Below are 18,739 nucleotides of genomic sequence, written 5' to 3' on the forward strand. Positions count from 1 at the left end.
GATAGATAGATAGATAGATAGATAGATGCTTGAAAACAGTTTGATGAATCTGAATCTAGTGGACTTGGCACGATGTATTCTTTACTTGGTTGTTTTTCATTTGTGTTCTTTGGAAAGAGAGCATCATTCCTCTGCTTGCCCTTCTACTGCACTTTTGGGAGTGTATAACTTGCTTTTTGCACAGGTTCATGGTTAGAGAGAAATGTTGTCAAAAATCATACCTCTAATTCTCTATATATGATTAAGAAAATATTTAGAGATTGGATGTCAGACCTTAGAGCTAGTGCTAGGCAGAGTTAAGACATCTGGTTCTATAGTTTAAACAAATGTGTTTTTAAATTTAAAAAAAAAAAAGCATGAATACAGGAGATGCCAAGGAGGGAATGCTATGGATTCAATCCGAATTTAGAAATGTCTATAAAGAAGTAATTAAGGTTAAACATGATGTCCTCAGGGTGGGCCCTTGTAAGGAGAACACAATAGTATTTAAGCCTGTTGAGTCTTGTATTTGTCACAGTAACCCACGCTGACAAAGACACTGCTGTTTGTATTGGCATCCATCTAAGAGATGCTGTCTCACTTCACAGTATATATTTATTTGCCTTTCTTTTTCATGTTCTTAGTACATTAACATCAAACTCACAATAGAAAAATTTAAACACCTCCTCTTTATTTTCTGAAGTCCCTAGTTAGAATGCAAGCACTGGGAAGGCAGGGATGTTTTGTTTTCTTTCTTTTTATCTTTTTTTAATTTTCTGTTGTGTTTCCAATGCATAAGAACAAAAATGTTTTATTTTCTTGTTTGTGAACAGTCATCATTAAACTTGAACTTAGCCTCAGAAACCAAGAAAGACAAAAAAAGAAAAAGAAAAGAAAAAAATGCACATAGCAAAGGACAAAAGCAAAAAATAAATAAATAAACAGACAAATTAAAATCAGAACAAAAAGAATATAAATCTGGCAAAAGAGTGTTGTGCAATTGAAGTACTAACAAAAACAAGATCAAAAGAAAAAACAACAGAAAAGACACATTCCTTTCAGTAGTGCATAAATCAATTTACAGGCTGAAACTTTGTAAGAACAAATTGCTAGGAATATAACGAACACTTCGAAGAATCTTCAACACATATTACAGAGAGGTCAGAGCAAGAAAACAGTATGTATTATTTTCTTTGCAGGGGAGTGAATACTCTGAAATAATGAACACAAACCCACTTAACTATAGTTATCATATTTCAATTTATTTCCATGTAAATTGGTCGTTACATGCTGAGTTAGTACAAATAATTATAAAAACAATAATTAAGTGCATTGAAAAATATAAAAATAAGTGCAGCATATTAGACTACATGATTTTAAAACTACAAATCTTTGGATTCTGAAAGCACCACTTAACTCCCTATTTAAACTCTGGCAATAAACTCACTGCCAACAAGCCTATGTGAGCCTGAATCAGATCATCAACCCACACAGCACAGAACTGGCATTTCAGAGTTGTATGAATGTTCGGCAACATACCAACATATTTCAACAACCACTAAATGTCAAGCATTATTCATACGGGGTATCAGCGTGTTAATGTTTTCATTAAAAAAGAAAGATCTCTGTCCTCATTACCTTGCATAGTTATGGAATGGAGATCTGTCAAATAAATTATTGCAAAGTGGTTTAAGCTAAACTTTATAATACTGAAATTATATAATTGAGGGCAAATAACCTTTTAAAATGAAAGACAAATGGCAAAAATTTAAGGGCATTTAATTTGCATAAATGTAATGTTTAATGTTAACGGTCTTTCCTGGTTACATATTTCATATCTGCCACATTAATGTTCTTAACACGTGTATAGGTCAGTTTTGTTTTTTAATGGTATTTCACTATAAGTACTGTGGAAGGAGTTTATCATATGAAAATATGGTGGCCCCGTAAGAACAAGTCAGTGTGCTGATAGAAGATACTGCAACGCCGGAGCCACTTTATAGCTTCTGTGTTCTCTGCTTCTGATTTGAAATAAAAACTTGTATGTTCAAAACTTAGATGCAGTTCTCAGACTCTCAAAACTTAACTCCTTTCTTTGGGTAGTCATTGTGGTCTTGACATAAGCTATTGGGCTGTGGACTTTATAGTGTGTGTGGTTTGGTCTTCCTTGTCTTTGACTATAACAATATGATGCTGAAATTAATGGTGTTAACTTTTTATGCATTAAACCTATACTATAAATGCTTAAATGAACTCAAATGCAATTTCTCAGGCAATATTGTCTCAGCACTAACAACAGAACAGAACAAACCATCCAACAATTGCCTGTAATGATTTTAATGTCAGCCATGAACCATAGTCTACAACAAATTAAAAATGCCCACAATGCATGAGTTTAATTAAAGGCCAAACTTATATAGCAAAATATCACTTTATATGTACCATAGCATATTTCTTTTCTTGGCTTTCCATGACTCTTGATTCTTTGGCAGGGACCAATGGGTTGGGAATGAAGAATATCACTACCTTTAGACTAATGCAAATGGATGATGCAGAGTAAAATCCCTTTTTATACGGAAATTATTTCTAATTCTCCACCCCCAACCTTACTTGGTACTACCCAAATAAGCGATAAAGAGATTGAGGCTATTTTGGATGACCAACACCATTCTTTTGAGTTTGTTTCAGTGAAACTGAAAATGAAAATGACTATAAAATTTTGTAACACTGTTTTTGGCCTTTAAATTTTATTATTTCACCCTATCAAAGACTGAGGTGTTAAAGTTAAGAGTCATGTATTTACCATGCATTTGCTGAGGAAAATTCCAATCTATCACTTGGACAGGAGTTAGAATTTGCTCTTACAGATGCCCATAAGAGCCACACTAGACGGCCAATTTTTAATTTCTATTTTAACTTGCTTTTCAAACTCCCTTTGCAGTACTTGGCTTTCCCTGACAGTGTTAGTTTCTAAAATAGTTTAAATGCCATTAAGAATAACGTGTAATTTAATCTATCACTTCATATATAAATTTGTTAGAAATTATAAAATTGCATACTTCTATATAATTAAAAATAAAATATACAAACATGAAACAAATCTGCCCATTAGTGTTGTCAATTATCCTATTGTTTTGGTAAATTTACAGATTGTAGCATCCAAGTTCACTTCTTACAAAATAAAATGGAAAATGTACCAGAGAGATTTACCTGTCATCTGTCTGTTTGTCATCTATCTGTCTGTGTATCTGTCTATTTGATATCTATCTTCATATAGATAGATAATATACTACATTTTACTGACTTGGTATCTCTCAAATAGAAAATTCACAATTTCTAAGTTAATCTTACATCAAAATAGCACAGAGCTATTCTACTCATGGTATTTTCCTTTCTAAACTATCATATTTCTGAAAAAAATTAGATGCAAAATTCTCATATTCTCTGATTACAATTAAAAATAAGGCTGAAAGCAGAACGTCTTATTGTGGCAATGCAGAAATGAGTTATTTAATTGAATATCTAATGGTTTCCAGTATCCACATCTAAGCAGACTAATGCCAAGAACATAGTTTTGTTACAACATCAGTTTTCTTCCACATACAAACACGTCGCTGAAGGCGTGAATACTGTCAGAGTGACTGTGTCAGTGGGTGCTGGCGTTAACGACTTCTTTGTTTTCTTTCTGTGGATTTATTTTTCACTGTATAAAGTGATATTTTATCTTACTGACGTTTCAATAACTTTGTGATAAAACTATGGGAAATGGCACATTTGCTAACATTATTAATGTATTAGTTAGATGATCTTAATTTTTTTTTTACAAATGGCTTATAAATAATCCAAACCACATTTGATAAAAAGTGTTTCTCCACTTGTTAGCTTACAACAAAATAAAAATAAGACCATACAAAATACTATTCAGTAAACTAAATCTACATCTATATTGGTGCCTATGTAATAATTAAATGAAAGTGTTTAGTAAGAAAAATTAGAAAAATAAGGGGTCAGCAAATCTTGGCTAGCGGCTCTGCAGTTGCTAACTCACATCATTCTTACAGAATGATGCTCCACCTACACACCAAAACTTGGGCAAAACGCCAGTCTGTGGCCTCTTCAGGGCAGCTGCTAGAGATGAGATGTGCACGTCAGCATGTGGGCCTCAGACTTCACTGTGATCACTGACCTTGCTCAAGTTCTAAAAAGGAAGAGGAAGAAAGAAGCCATGTCACAACCGGTACTAGAGTGAAGGAATGCAGTAACAGAAGCCAACCACCCAGTCGTGACATGAAAGTGGACGCTCTCAGAGGAGTGAGAGAGCAAGGGCACAGCAGTGGGGGAGAAAGCCTTACACCCCAGCTGACTTTGAAACCAGCTAAATGGTGTAACTTCCTTGTCCTTGGTTTTCCTAATTCTAAAATCTGGCTAAATGAGAATATATACCTTGTATTGAGCTGCAAACTTACTTAATTACTCTACGTAAGGACTTTAGAATATTCTAGAAAGCAGTAGGCATTCAATACTTGTATGTGACAATAACAATAGTATTATTAGTTAGAAACTTCATAATGTTCTGACTAAAGATGAGAGCAGTCACTGTAGGGAGCACTAATGCTGTCCTAGGAATGAGAAAAGTAAAATGATTTGAAAGTTGAAGAAAAATCACAGGAAACCACACCTCTGGAAATTACTATAAAATAAACCGAAATGCCCAATATTGTACAGTCATCTATGTACTTTAGTTGGGTGACCACTAGATTCCATAAATAACATTTCAAAAGATGACAATAGAAATAAACATAGCGACAAGAGTGTCTGGGCAGAAAATATATTTGGAATCTATATTTACTATTTCTTCATTGGAGAGAGTCAAGATCAAATTTTAAGTGGAGCTTAGAGCATAGCTAAGAATTTGCATTTAATAGTTGATCATCAAATTCTACAGGCCATGACAACATTAGAAGACCCAAATTATTTAACAATTGTTCATAACTTGTCCACAAAGTTGAATAGACTAAGTAAAAGATGTGCAGGGAAGGGATATTCATATATTTTAGAGACCAGTGGAGAGGGAAACCATTACAAAACTTACAAAGATTCTGTATTCTAGTTTTTCTTCCGACTCCTGCTTGCTAACTTATCCAACTCACCTTATTTGACTGGACGGCACTTACTGCAGCAGATACGGAGTCAAAAAAAATCGGCTTTTCAGTGTCCAAATCTCCACAGTACGCCATCGCTTTTATCAAGGATGCTGCAAGAAGGCACAGGGTGCATAAGGACACACGGGGCATCTGGGAGGACTCTCTTGATGTAGCCGAGGACACCGCCTTACCTGTGCAATTGGCTAAGTACACATCGACACTCCTGCTCTTGCAGTCAAGGTAAAGCTGGAAGAAGTAAAAGAGCACACACAAGGTTAGTTCAGAAGAGCAGACTGAGGGGAATAATCAGACTTTGGGAGAAGGAACATTCCTAGGGAAAACAATTGATAAAAATGATGTTTCTTCAGTCAAACCACCAGAGGGAGGCATTGTGACACACTTGAGGGCATGCCCAGCAAGCTCTTAAGATTCAAACTGTGAAACATTTATTCCGCAGAGAGTAAATTTAGGGAGTCATGTTACCATTTCTTTACAAAAATGAAAGCATAATCTTTTCTTCCTTGTAAAACTGGTTTAAGATTACTGTCAACATCTTTTATGGAAAGTCAAGGAGCAATCTGCAGAAGTGATGGAGGCTGCTGACCTGCTAACTTTACTACTTTGCCATAATCTAGGAACATTTCATTCACTCTATAAATCCCATCCATTAAACCTCATTGTAACCTGAACCAATTTCCAGAGTCCACTAAGTGAAAGATTCTAACTAGTGCACGGGTACACTAGGACCTTGGCTCTAACCTCCTAGACAACTCAACCAGAAATGATTCATGAACAACTGATCTTAATTTACCAAAAGCAAAGTAAGATCATGAAGACTGGCTAAAAGTGCATATAAAGGTTCATTTTCAGGTGGACGGAACAGGTTATGTGACGGTGATGTATCTTATACACAAGGCATATGCAGTTGCATTGACAACGCATTCTAAAATGTATTGTAGCCATGTATGTTATAGATATGTAATTTCTCTCATCTTTCCCCATCAGTAAGCCATTCTTTAAAAATGAGAACTGTGGATTAAAGGGAATTGAGAATAAATGAAAAATAAATAAAATGTGTGCTCTGACTTTGACATTGAATAAGTGGCACCTGCTTCTGTGAGTTAATGTGATTAATTCAAGGTGACCTCTCAGTGTTTGGCTTTTCCTTCAGCCCAGCGGAGCACGAACATGCTGCTATTATGGATGACTTGTTGCCGTTGATAAACATAATCTCCAGTTCACCAACCTCCCTTCCCCCGGCCTCCACCCCATCCCTGGTGAAAGAATAACTAGAAGTCAGTCAGGTCCCTTCAATCCACAGCTCTGGGATCAGTGTTCTTTGTGCCAAAGTGACAAAGCAAACGATCCAGAGTGTTGCTAAAAAGCAGGGAAGCTGCCATGGCTCCAAACTGCTTCACAGAGTAGCTGGAACTAAAAAATAATCTTGCTTGCAAATATATGACTTGAAGAAGTGCATTTTAAACTTCTAAATATATATTCACTTTTAAATATAAATACATAAACTTTTATATGTTTATATATATGTAAATATATGTATTAGTTACTTCTATGTGTATGTTTGTGTTCACCCATGAACGCATGACAGCACATAATGGAGATTAAATACAAACAAACAAAACCAAACAATTCTGTGGAGTCAGTTCTGTTCCTTTCATGTTTATGCAGGCTCTGGGAATCAGCTTACGTTGTCAGGCTTCCCTGGCAAACACCTTTTCCCACGGAGCCATCTCACCTGCTCAAGAAATGACTTTTTCAATTAAGAAAAGCAACAATAGCTGTTAGCATTGCTGAGTGCTTACAAACTGTGCTGGCCACTCCAGTAATTTATTGTGTATTTCTTGTGAGTTAGCAAGGTGATGAGTGGAGATCTCTACTTCTGGTTTATAGAAAGGCAAATGTCTGAGGGGGCTGGGAAGGAAAGAAAACACAGAAAGAAAGAGAAAGAAAGAAAGAAAGAAAGAAAGAAAGAAAGAAAGAAGGAAGGAAGGAAGGAAGGAAGGAAGGAAGGAAGGAAGGAAGGAAGGAAGGAAGGAAGGAAGGAAGAAAGGAAGGAATGAAGGAAGGGAGAGAGAGAGAAAGAAAAAGAAAGAAAGAAAGAAAGAAAGAAAGAAAGAAAGAAAGAAAGAAAGAAAGAAAGAAAGAAAGAATTTAGCTCCAGGCACAGAACTAGCGTTTGGTTTGGCTGGTGTATGAATCAAAATATTTCTATCCTTAAAGCCTATGTTCTTAACAGAAGTTATAATGTAGCCATGATGCAAAAAAAATAAAAAAATAAAAATAAAAAAAATAATGAGGGAGAATGCAGCAGACTGAGTTCAGGGAGAGTACCCTGAGAGGACTTTTCTCCATTCTAGAAGCACTGAAAATTCACTTCTTGGCAGATACCATGTCCATTGCTGCTCAAATCTCAGTCTTTTCCCTCTCCAATTTTGACCCCTCCATACCTATATGTCTAGAATTCTAATGGGGTCTTCTGAGACAAACTTACTGGAGTATAAGGCCGTGTCCCATGTCCTTTGTGGGAAAGGGGCTTAGACTCCATACTGAGATGGCTGACGAATACTGATGAAGGGAAGGGAAGGAAAGAGACCTGACCCAGACCATGTTGATACCTCAACAAGTGTGGAGACTCCTGTGTAGTCGAAAAAGGTCAAGCCATTGCAGTCCAGGACCAAAGAACACCTCTCTCCGGGGCAGGGCTGGGAAGCCTCTTCTGCAGGAGACACAGACGCTCCAGTTAGAGTGAGCAAATGTCCACAGCTGATTCGGTTGAGTGGTAGCACTGGCCTCGGATCTAAAGGTAACTCTGAACGTTTTCCTTTTTAAAATCTTCAGTTAGTTAGCAATTAGTTCTGAGCTCTGTTTTTGTTGTTGTTAGACTGGCTGGAGAAACTTCAGTGAGACGGAAAGGCTATCTAGCAAGTCAACTCTAAGCACATGCAGCTATTCCGAATGGTTCAACGGCCACGTCAACTGCTTCTTGCTGGTAGGCCCAGAGTAAGAGCCCTGTTTGGGTATGTCTGAAGCTGATATACTCCAGTTTATGTGTTACAGCTGAAGTCCAATGCTTAGGAGTATTCCACAGCTTTGGGAGCAACCTGTGTTAGCATTAATTTTCAATTAATTCACAGTAAGTCTGCATGGACAAGGCCTCGCTAGCTCTACAAAACCAATCACAGCCAACTAAACAACACAAAGCTGTTGTGTAGGGATAAAAATGGGTGGTCAGAGACTATGAAACAGACACTGAAAACTGTTATATGAGAGATACTGTCAGAAAAATACTGCAGAGTGCCTCCTGGTGTATTTGAAAAGTCTTGTCCAGATAGAGAACTTATTTCTAACTCTCAGTATCAGATCATTTTGCCTAATTGACTAAACTAACTATAGGAAATGTACTATATTTGAGGAATCTTCAAACAAGAAGTAGATAATAACAAGTACAAGGTAAAGATTTTTTTTTCTTCAAGGAGCTAATATTTTTCTGCAAATTTTCTTATTAATTTATTCATTTTACATCCTGATCACAGCCCCCTCCCTCTCCTCCTGATCCCACCCTCTCTTTCTCTCCCTTTCTCTCTCTCTCTCTCTCTCTCTCTCTCTCTCTCTCTCTCTCTCTCTCTCTCCCTCCCACCTCTGTCCCTTAATACTAAGAAAAGGGGAGCCCTCCTCCCCTACCATCCGGCCACAGCCTATCCAGTCTCATCAGGACTGCCTGCATCATCTTCCTCTGTGGCCTGGCAAGTCTGCCTCCCCTGAGGAATATGTTCAAAGAGCAGACAACAGAGTTCATGTCAGAAACAGCCCCTGGTCCCCTTATTAAGTAACCTCCATTGAGACGGAGCTGCCTATTGGCTACATCTGAGCAGGAGGCTTGGGTCCTCTCCATGCAAGGTCCTTGGTAGGTGCTTCAGTCTCTGCAGGCCTCCTTGGGCCCAGATTTGTTGGCTCTATTGGTCTTCTTGTAGAGCTCCTACCCTCTCTGGATCCTTCTATCCTCCCACTCTTACATAAACTTCCCTGTACTCTACCCAAATTTCGTCTATGAGTCTCAGCCATTTACTTCGATCCCCTGCTGGGTGGAGTCTTTCAGAGGGTGTCTATAGGCTCCCATTCGTTCTCTCTTTTCTTTTTTTAATTTATTCCAATTTATTCACTTTGTATTCCAGTTGAGGCCCCCTCCCTCATTCCCTCCCAATCCCACCCTCCCTCCCTTTTCAAGGAGCTAATATTTTGAATAGAATTGGTAAGGAAATGTTGTAATATTAACTAGGAGAAAGTGAAAAATGATGGGAATTTATAACATGGGGGATTCTCCTTGGTGTGATCGGGCAACACTATCTTCAGTGGTGCCTTGGAAGAAACGTCTGTTCTAGCCACAAGGAAGCACTTGAGAGGCCAGGATCGCTGACTCCTCCAGCTCCTGTGTCTACTGCGTGCTTGGCCCTGCAGTCCTGCCCTCTGTTTCCCTGCCTCCTCAAAAACAAAATACTAATAATAATAAAAGAATGCAAAATGCTCCTGGAGCCTTCCACTGTCCTTTTATTGCCTAACACAGTCATCAGCACTCAAATAAGACAGAAAGTAACTACAGTGTAGGTCCAGTAGTCATCTTTGTCATGAACCATTAGCCTAACCACAAGATTGCCATAGGACAGAGATTCTTACTTATTCTCTCCCATAAATTATGCTTCTGGTTCAGAGATAGGAAAGAATTAGATGCAGGGATAATAAAATGTTCATGCTAAGTGAAGAATATTCAGTCTACTAACAGTGGAATGTTGAGCTAGTCATAAATACGTTTTTTTGAGCAATTTAAAACCTTTTTATACTCTTAAAAACATAAAAGTCTCTAAAAATTATCATGTAATTAAAAACAAATGTGTATGTTACACACATATGGCATAATATATTATGTACAATAGACTGGATCTCTCTCACTCAATTAGATACTAAATATTTAGTAAGACTAACCATGTTCATAGCATACACTGGAATTCGGGACTTGAGGGTTTTTCTATGAAAGTCTTTGGAACACACTATTTTTAGAAAATGTTCAGCTTCTTCCTTAAAGTAGTAGCAGGTTAGAGACAACTCACAGCATGTTGGCATGTATCTTCCCAGCTCCACTCTTAGTGATCATAGCAGAAATATTTTCACTATAGACACAGGCAAGGGTTATGACTTTACTCCATATCCCATGTTCCAAAACTTGCTAAAGAGGTACCAGGACAATCAGTGCCTACAGATGGGTAGTTTTATTATGCTGGATTGAGTGAATGACTAAATCACTGAAATAATGGGTGTTAGAACTTAAAGAGACAAGAGTGACAGAGCTGGTGTGAAAATTGTTTCACTTTTATCCATGTGTTCAGCGTTGTTCTGAGGAAATGACTTAAAACATATTTCAAGTCAAATTACAGTATACAATGTTTAGTAAAGTTGTCTTCAGAAAAAATTAATATTTAACTCTAAAAATAGAAAACTAATGAATTATAAAGTTTTCTGATATTTCAATGCCTTCTTTTCTTATTTTTTTTAACTTTTTGAGGTCATAATATCATTGCATCACTTCCCCCTTCCCTTTCCTTCCTACAAGCTCCCCTCTTCACCAACTCTTGTTCTCTTTCAAATTCATGGCTTCTTTTATCATTAATTATTGTCATATATATTATGCGGTTGTTTTTTAATATACATATATTTATATATGTTCCTAAACATAACCTGCCTCGTCTGTATATTGCTTTATGTATGTTTTCATTCCTTGATAAAAGCATAAGAATAGTAATATTTATAAATGAGATTTTATAACAATAAACTATAACATAAAAGAAATTGTTTGACTTATAAAAATGTCAATACATTAATTTTTCTACAATTTTGTATCTATAAATCATATAGCACCATTTTGAGAATCTCAATATATATACAGCCAGGTCAAGAGGTTTATGAAACCATGATACATTTGTTTACTGAAGTCAAATTAAACCTTAGAATGGCTTATCAAGGCAGAGGTTTGGTAAGATACTACCATAATTTTATTTGAAACTTTGAACTTGAAAGTGCTATAGTGAAAACAATATGTATAGATTAACTAGAGAGATTGCTGATAATGCTATCTAAATGATGAAAATGGATGATTAAATGGCATTGGAATATTTTTATAAAGTTATTTTCTCTTCAACCCTACCATGCTTATTTCATTGCTAAATTGTATTCTCCATTCTTGTTATTGTCTTGTAATTATTTCAGAATATATCTTGTTATAAATTACTGTGAAATACTGATAGTTTTACTAATAGCGATATGAAATGTCTTTCCATTGAATGAGCCTGTGTCCTCATTTATTTCATCTTTTATTTTTATACATGATTTTTTATTTTTACCTTTTTTTTAACCAAATGTGCATTTTTTCAAGCTGTTCAAAACAGGACAAATCAAAACAAACAGCCATCCATATATTTATGGATAATTATTTAGGTAAGCTATTTAAAAGAAATTAATTCATAGCACTCCTTTTAAACAAAAAATAAAATTCCAATGGTGAAGTTTCTGATTCAGGCAGACGAAAATTTAAATACAATTGACATTTCTGAAATCTTCTAAAAATAAAAATACCTTTTTTGCCCATTTCTCCTCAGCCTTGTCATTGAGCTCATTCATGAATATAACCTTGTGTTCCAAGCTTCTAAGTTAATCAAGTAGAACAACACAAATCACATTCTCCGAGATAAGAAGGGAGAGAAGGTACAGCTAATAGCCTGCCGTAAGCAAATGAGGTAAGCTTGGAGCATGTGGAAAGGAGAGGACCAATCTATCCCCCCAGGGTAGCTGGTAAATGATGGGCTTTATCTACAAAAAAAACAACGGTTCAGAAAGACATTAACCATTAGGTGGGGGGGGGGGGGGCAATTAAACCCAGACCATGGAAGACAGCTCTGTCCTGTGGAATATTCATTAACTCTTTTAATTAAAAAATATTCATGGTTGCATAATTTAGGAGAGCTTTCCATTTACTTCAAAAGCTTCCTGACAGTCTGTGAGTCAGTTGTAATTTTTAAAAAGTATTTTCTATTTGTATCTATTAACTATTGAGAAACAGAATTTTTCTAATTTCTAAAGGATCGGGGGAGAAGAAACGTTTAGAACAACCAACAATATCTTCTTTGGAAAAAAGATACGTGATTCTTACTGAACATTTCATGCACAGATCTGTTCTCTCACTAATTGCAACAGTCAATTAACATAGAGGCACTGTCTAGTTAAGCATCCTGATAGGGGATGTAAGTGGTGAGCAGAGAGATGACTGCGCCTACCTTCAAAAGACTTGCAATCAAAGAGACTAGTCAGCTCAGCTAATAAGTTAAGAGGTTACAAAAGCTGGAGAAGATATACAAAGGGCTAAGGAAGAAGTAGGAAGAACAGAACAATGCCCTCTGCCACACAAACACCTCCAAAGTCTGCCTCTTCATCTTCAGTACCTGTGAATATGTTACCTTACAGGGCAACAAGGACTTTGCATATTTGATTAAATTCAGGACGCTAGCATGGAGAGATTATCCTCGGCCATCCAAGTGTCTGAAGATCGAGGGTCAGAGAAGATGTGACAAAGAAGAAAGAGAGAGACTTGAAGATGCCTCTACTCACTTGAACATTAACGTGAGCATGAACGGAGGAACACGGATGGACCATGTTGGAAAGGGGTATGGGATTTTCCAGTAGAGTCCCCAAAAGGAGTGTATTCCAGCCATAATTCCAATGCTATGCTTGTGGGACTCATTCCAAATTTCAGTCAATAAATATACTGCAATAAATGTGTGCTTCTTTAAGCCACTAGCTTACGATAATTAGAACAGAAGTGACACTGTAAGATAGTGAGACCAAGAAGAGGTTTTAGTAATGAAGTTGCAAACAAGACCAAGGAAGGCTTAGAAAAGTGGGGACAGAATGGTGTGACTGAATAAAGGGAAAGAAGGAAGGAAAGGAGAAGGAGAAGGGATAAGCTGACGGTGAATAAGGATAAACCAGGGTGCTCAAAGAAGCAAGAGAAGATGGTATGTGAAACAGCGTGGCAAAGTTTCCTATCGATACCAGTATATTTTGATAGGCATTTTCCTCATAATGTGCCCTTCTCCCCATTTCTTACTATGATTTCTTCTGAAGATAGTATCTAATTAGAAGGAGTATTTGCTACTTTCCAAGGACATGAAGATAACTCCAGGGTTATCTTTTTGTTCTAAACTTTCTTCTATTAAAACTTACAGCATAGGGGCTGAAGAGATGCCTTAGTAGTTAGGAGCCTGTCCTATTCTCACACAGGATCTGCATCAAGTTCCTAACACCCATTATAGAGTGGCTCACAACTGCCTATAAACCCAGGTCTAGGGGTTCAGTGTTCTCCTCTGGCCTGGGTAGGTATCTGCATTCATGTCCCTACTCCCAACCTCCCCACACACATGTACATAATCAAAAATAAATAGATAAACCTTTAAAAATCATCTACATATTAATTTTATATTGGCAAGTAAATCTACGTGCATGATTTTCATTATGTGAAACATGCTGACACACATGCACACTAGAGAAATGGCCAGAGTCAGACCTCAAATCATGCTCATGAATTCTGTTCACATTCACTGCAATGGATTTTTCATTGTTCCTCGCTCTCTTTGCTCTGTTTCTTTCTCACCAACTAATGCTATTTAAATTGCATAATGTTTACACAATCCACATCAACCAGTTAGGAATTTAGTCCTCCGGTTAGATATAACTTGGATTTGATTAATTCTGTCCTTTATCACCTAGCTGCGGTATCGCTTACTACTGCACAATTGTGCATCAATACAGTCCCTTCCACTCATGGTGTGCTCACACATCCCGGCCTCCTGTGTCTTTCAGTTTCTGTATAATTGAAGGAAAGTCCCAACAAATCTGGGCCCGGGGGACCTGCAGAGACTGATGCACCAACCAAGGACCATGCATGAAGAAGACTCCTGCTCAGATGTAGCCCATAGGCAGCTCAGTCTCCATGTAGGTCACCTAGTAAGGGGACCAAGGGCTATCTCTGGACCAAGGAACTCTGTTGCCTGCCCTTTGATCACTTCTCTTGAGTGAGGTGGTCCTGCCAGGCCACTAAGGAAGAGGATGCAGGCAGTCCTGAGGAAAGTTGAAAGTCCAGGGTCAGTGGGTGAGAAAGGAGGGCTCTCCCCTTTCTGAGGACTAGAGGACAGGGAATAGGGGGGAAGTGGGAGGAAGGGTGGGAATGGGAGGAGGGAGGAGCTACGAATGGAATGTAAAATGAATAAATTTTAAAAATAAAAATAAATAAGAAAAAGAAAGAAAGAAAAAGAAAGAATGAAAGAAAGAGAGAGGGAAAGAAAGAAAGAAAGAAAGAAAGAAAGAAAGAAAGAAAGAAAGAAAGAAAGAAGACTCAATTCATGCTTTTACAGGACAATAAACTTGTTGAACAAGCGTTGACCTAGATGATTTATCAAGGAGATGATGTTGGGGTGATCCACAAATATTTTATTATCTAGCTATGAAAAAAAGTGTTCTTAGTTATTATTTGAAGCCAGCAATACCCTGATACGAGGATACGTCAATGTCACTTCCTCCTCTGCCTTTAAAAGTAAGGAGAGCTGCGTTAGGGGTGACCTTCAGTCCTGATACAACTTGATGAGCTGGGGATGATGGGAAAGGTAGCTCCCTTTTACTGAGGAAAGGGAAGTGGGGAGAGGGGAGAGAAGGAGGGTAGGACTGAGAGGGTGGGGAGGAAAGAGGCCACAAGGCTGTAAAGTGAATAAAATAAATACATGATTTAAAAAAAAAGTGTTATTTCTGAAGACGTTTTCTGAATGGCTGAATGTTGTTTTCTGAAACCAACGTTTTCTGAATGACTATATTTGTTTTGATCTGAGATCAAAAAACTATTTCATACACATTAGCCACAAGAAAATGCCTGAGAAACATTTATGACTTGCAAGTGAAAGAGTGAAAAAGAAGAGAAAAGGAGCAAAAGTGAGGAGAGAGGCAAAGAGACAAAAAGGAGAATAAGGGCAAATACAGGGGGAAATAGGAGAGGAGATTCTGGCTGAAGAACAAGAAAAACTCTAAAGGTAGAGAGGGGAAAGGAGAAGGAGGTTTTTATCCTCTGCTGTAAATTCAAGTCAAAGCATTCAGACTACTTTTTCCTTAAAGGAAACTCACCATTACAGTTGCCATTGGACAGGGAATTGAGCAAGGTGTTCTGTTCACACTGAAATAAAAATAAATGTAAAGAATAAAAATGTTGTGGAACAATATAGGCACCAAGGAGGAAATCCCACATTCCTTTCTCCATGGTGAATAGCAACAATTAGTCCCATCAAACGTTTTTCTTGAGAAGGCTTGTTTCAGATGCTGTATGCAGCGAATTAGGAAATGAAGAAACCATTATGAGCTGAAAGCAAGTCTGCATTAGTTCAGAAGATACTTTCCTCACTGCATCCGATGTCACAACATTTCCTGGATGATTAAATTTGTTTTGGTCTGAGGTTAAAAAGTATTTCATACACATTAGACCCATGAAAATGCCTGGATGTCAGAAAGTGAAAAGAATGTGATTATGTACCATATAGTTCAGCTTCTTCAACAGTGATGCCTTGGAGATGGCATGCTATCTGTTTATCAAAAAATGTACTTAGTTTCTCCTTGGCAGTGATGATGGCAATGGATAGTTTTCACTGTTTACTCTATACCCTATACTCTATAATGTCTTGATGACATTAATAATTGAATCCTCAGAAGTGTTATGTGAAGTTACTAATCTTTTGCTCAATGATGAGGGAGTCAAAGAATAGAAAAGCTAAAAATCAAATCCAATGTCTTTCTAAGTTTCTATTCCCAGTCACTGGACAGCTTCTCTTGTGGATCTTTAAAACAGAGTGGGGAGCCATTTCTCTAAGTGTTGCCCAGTGTCACAGATTACATATTTCCATCAGATTTCTATCACATTTCCAAGATTCAATCCTTCTTTTATAGAGTTTTCAGATAATGAGACTTACACTGAGTGGCTGCATCATAGGGACTGACCTTCAGCAGATATAATTTTCCTTTCTTTCTCTTACTTTCTCTGAAATCTCCTATGCAGAAGAATTTTCAATAAATAATCAAGATATTCTACTTTCAGGAGGTGAATTGTAACTTCTCCAATTCCTTATGTATTTGGGCTGAACACAGTGACTTCCTTTCACAGTACAGCATAGAAAGATTTTTAAAAAGTAGATGAGCTTTAGAGAGGAAGCACATGCTACATTATTTAGGGAATCATGATTACCATCAACAACAATCGTCTTGTTTGTAATATACACCTTCGTTGGGATGTGGGTTCTGCCCCTATAGTGTTCGCTCTCCAAGATCAGAACCCTTGTCTTATCATGCAAAATACCAAATGAATTTTAAAACAGGGGCATCCTATAAAAATACCTGGCTAGTCCTGCTCAAAACTATCAAACACCTTTAAAGCCAGAAAATTTGGGAAATTATAGTAGACAGGAGAAGCATAAAGAAACATGACAATTAAATGCAATGTGACACATTATAATGTTAGAATCCTGAAATCCTACAAAAAAAAGATATTAGGCAAAATTAAGAACACAAAACGAAACATGAATTTGTTAGCTGTAGCTGGAATGCAATGCATTAACATATCAGAGTTCCAAAGAACCTATCATATCTTCTTAGTTTTTCTTTTTTGATTTTTATTTTTTTATTAATTACAATTTATTCACTTTGTATGCCAGCTGTAGCTCCCTCCCTCATTTCCTCCCGATTCCACCCTCCTTTCCTCTTCTCCTCCCATGCCCCTCTCCAAGTCCTCTGAGAGGGGAGGTCCTCCTCCACATCCCTCTAACCAGTCATCAGGAATGGCTGCATTGTCTTCCTCTGTGGCCTGATAAGGCTGCTCTCCACTCAAGGGGAGGTGATCAAAGAGCCAACCACTGAGTTCATGTCAGAGACAGTCCCTGTTCCCATTACTAGAGAACCCACTTGGTTACTGAGCTGTCATGGGCTACATCTGTGCAAAGGTTCTAGATTATCTCCATGCATGGTCCTTGGTTAGAGTATCAGTCTCAGAAAAGAACCCTGGGCCCAGATGTTTTGGTTCTGTTGCTCTCTTTGTGGAACTCCTGTCCCCTCCAGGTCTTTCTATCTCCCTCTTTTTTCATAAGATTCCCTGCACTCTGCCCGAAGTTTGGCTATGACTCTCAGCATCTGTTATGATACCATGCTGGGTAGAGTCTTTCAGTGGCCCTCTACGGTAGTCTTCTCTGTCCTGTTCCCTGTTTTCTCCCTCTTCTGAGGTCCATCCTGTTTGCCTTTCTGAGTGAGGGTTGATCATCTTACCCAGGGTCCTCCTTCTTGCTTAGCTTCTTTAGGTGTACAGATTTTAGTATGTTTATCCTACATTATATGTCTAACATCCACTCATGAGTGAATATATACCATGTATGTCTTTCTGCTTCTGGGATACCTCCCTCAGGATGATATTTTCCACCATTTGCCTGCAAAATTCATGATTTCCTTGTTTTTAATTTTAATTCCATTGTGTAAATGTACCACAATTTCTCTATCCATAATAAGATATGAGGGATATCTGGGTTGTTTCCAGATTCTGGCAATTATGAATAAAGTGGCTATGAACATGGTTGAGCAAATGTCCTTGTTGTGCACTTGAGCATCTTTTGGAAAAATGCCTAGGAGTGCTATAACTGGATCTTGAGGAAACACTACTTCTAATTGTCCGAGAAAGCGCCAGATTCATTTCCAAAGTGGTTGTACAGTTTACATTCCCACCAGCAATAGAGGAGGGTTCCCCTTTCTCCACATGCCCTCCAGCATGTACTGCCACTGAGTTTTGTTTTTTTTTTCTTAGCCATTGTAATTGGTGTAAGGTGAAATCTCATGGTCATTTTCATTTGCATTTCCCTGATGACCAAGGTCACTGAGCATTTCTAAAGTATTTCTCTGCCATTCAGTATTCCTCTATTCAGAATTCTCTGTTTAGTTCTGTACTCCATTTTTAAATTGGATTACTTGATTTGTTGCTGTTTAACTTCTTGTTTATATATTCTGGATATTAGCCCTCTGTCATATATAGGGTTGGTGAAGATCCTTTCCCAGTCTGTCAGCTGTCATTTTGTTCTGATAACATTGTCCTTGATTCCCTGTATTCTGCCCAAAGTTTGGCTATGAGTCTAAGCCTCTGCTTCAATACCTGGATCAGTAGTCTTTCAAAGGCAGTCTATGGTAGTCTCCTGTCCTGTTCCCTGTCTTTTCCTGCTTCCGATGTCTATCATGTTTGTCCGTCTGAATGAGGATTAAGCATCTTCTCTCGGGTCTTCCAGGTTGTTTAGCTTCTTTAGGCGTATAGATTTTGGTATGTTTATGCTGCATTATGTGACTAATATCCACTTATGAGTGTGTATATACCACGTGTGTTTCTGCTTCTAGGTAGAGTGCAGGGAATCTTACGAAAGAAGGGGGAGACATAAAGACCTGGAGGGGACAGAAGCTCCAAAAGGAGACTAACAGAGCCATAAAAACTGAGCTCTGGG

The 18,739-nt window shown here is 37.7% G+C and overlaps 1 protein-coding gene across 2 annotated transcripts in view; it reads right to left on the bottom strand.

Annotated features, from left to right (window-relative positions):
• Positions 1–1,809: 1,809 nt before the first annotated feature.
• Positions 1,810–18,739, bottom strand: part of Slc26a7 (solute carrier family 26 member 7) — a 119,096-nt gene continuing 102,166 nt past the window's right edge. For both annotated transcript variants that reach the window (XM_060386017.1, XM_060386016.1), the window contains 5 exons: positions 15,351–15,399; positions 7,757–7,857; positions 5,315–5,369; positions 5,130–5,233; positions 1,810–4,177 (listed from right to left, as the gene is read on the bottom strand). In XM_060386017.1, the coding sequence (XP_060242000.1) occupies positions 4,142–4,177; positions 5,130–5,233; positions 5,315–5,369; positions 7,757–7,857; positions 15,351–15,399 (345 nt within the window). In that variant the 3' untranslated portion in view covers positions 1,810–4,141. The remainder of the gene's footprint in view (positions 4,178–5,129; positions 5,234–5,314; positions 5,370–7,756; positions 7,858–15,350; positions 15,400–18,739) is intronic.

The sequence above is a fragment of the Meriones unguiculatus genome, chromosome 6 (genome assembly GCF_030254825.1).
Source record: "Meriones unguiculatus strain TT.TT164.6M chromosome 6, Bangor_MerUng_6.1, whole genome shotgun sequence".
NCBI lineage: Eukaryota > Metazoa > Chordata > Mammalia > Rodentia > Muridae > Meriones > Meriones unguiculatus.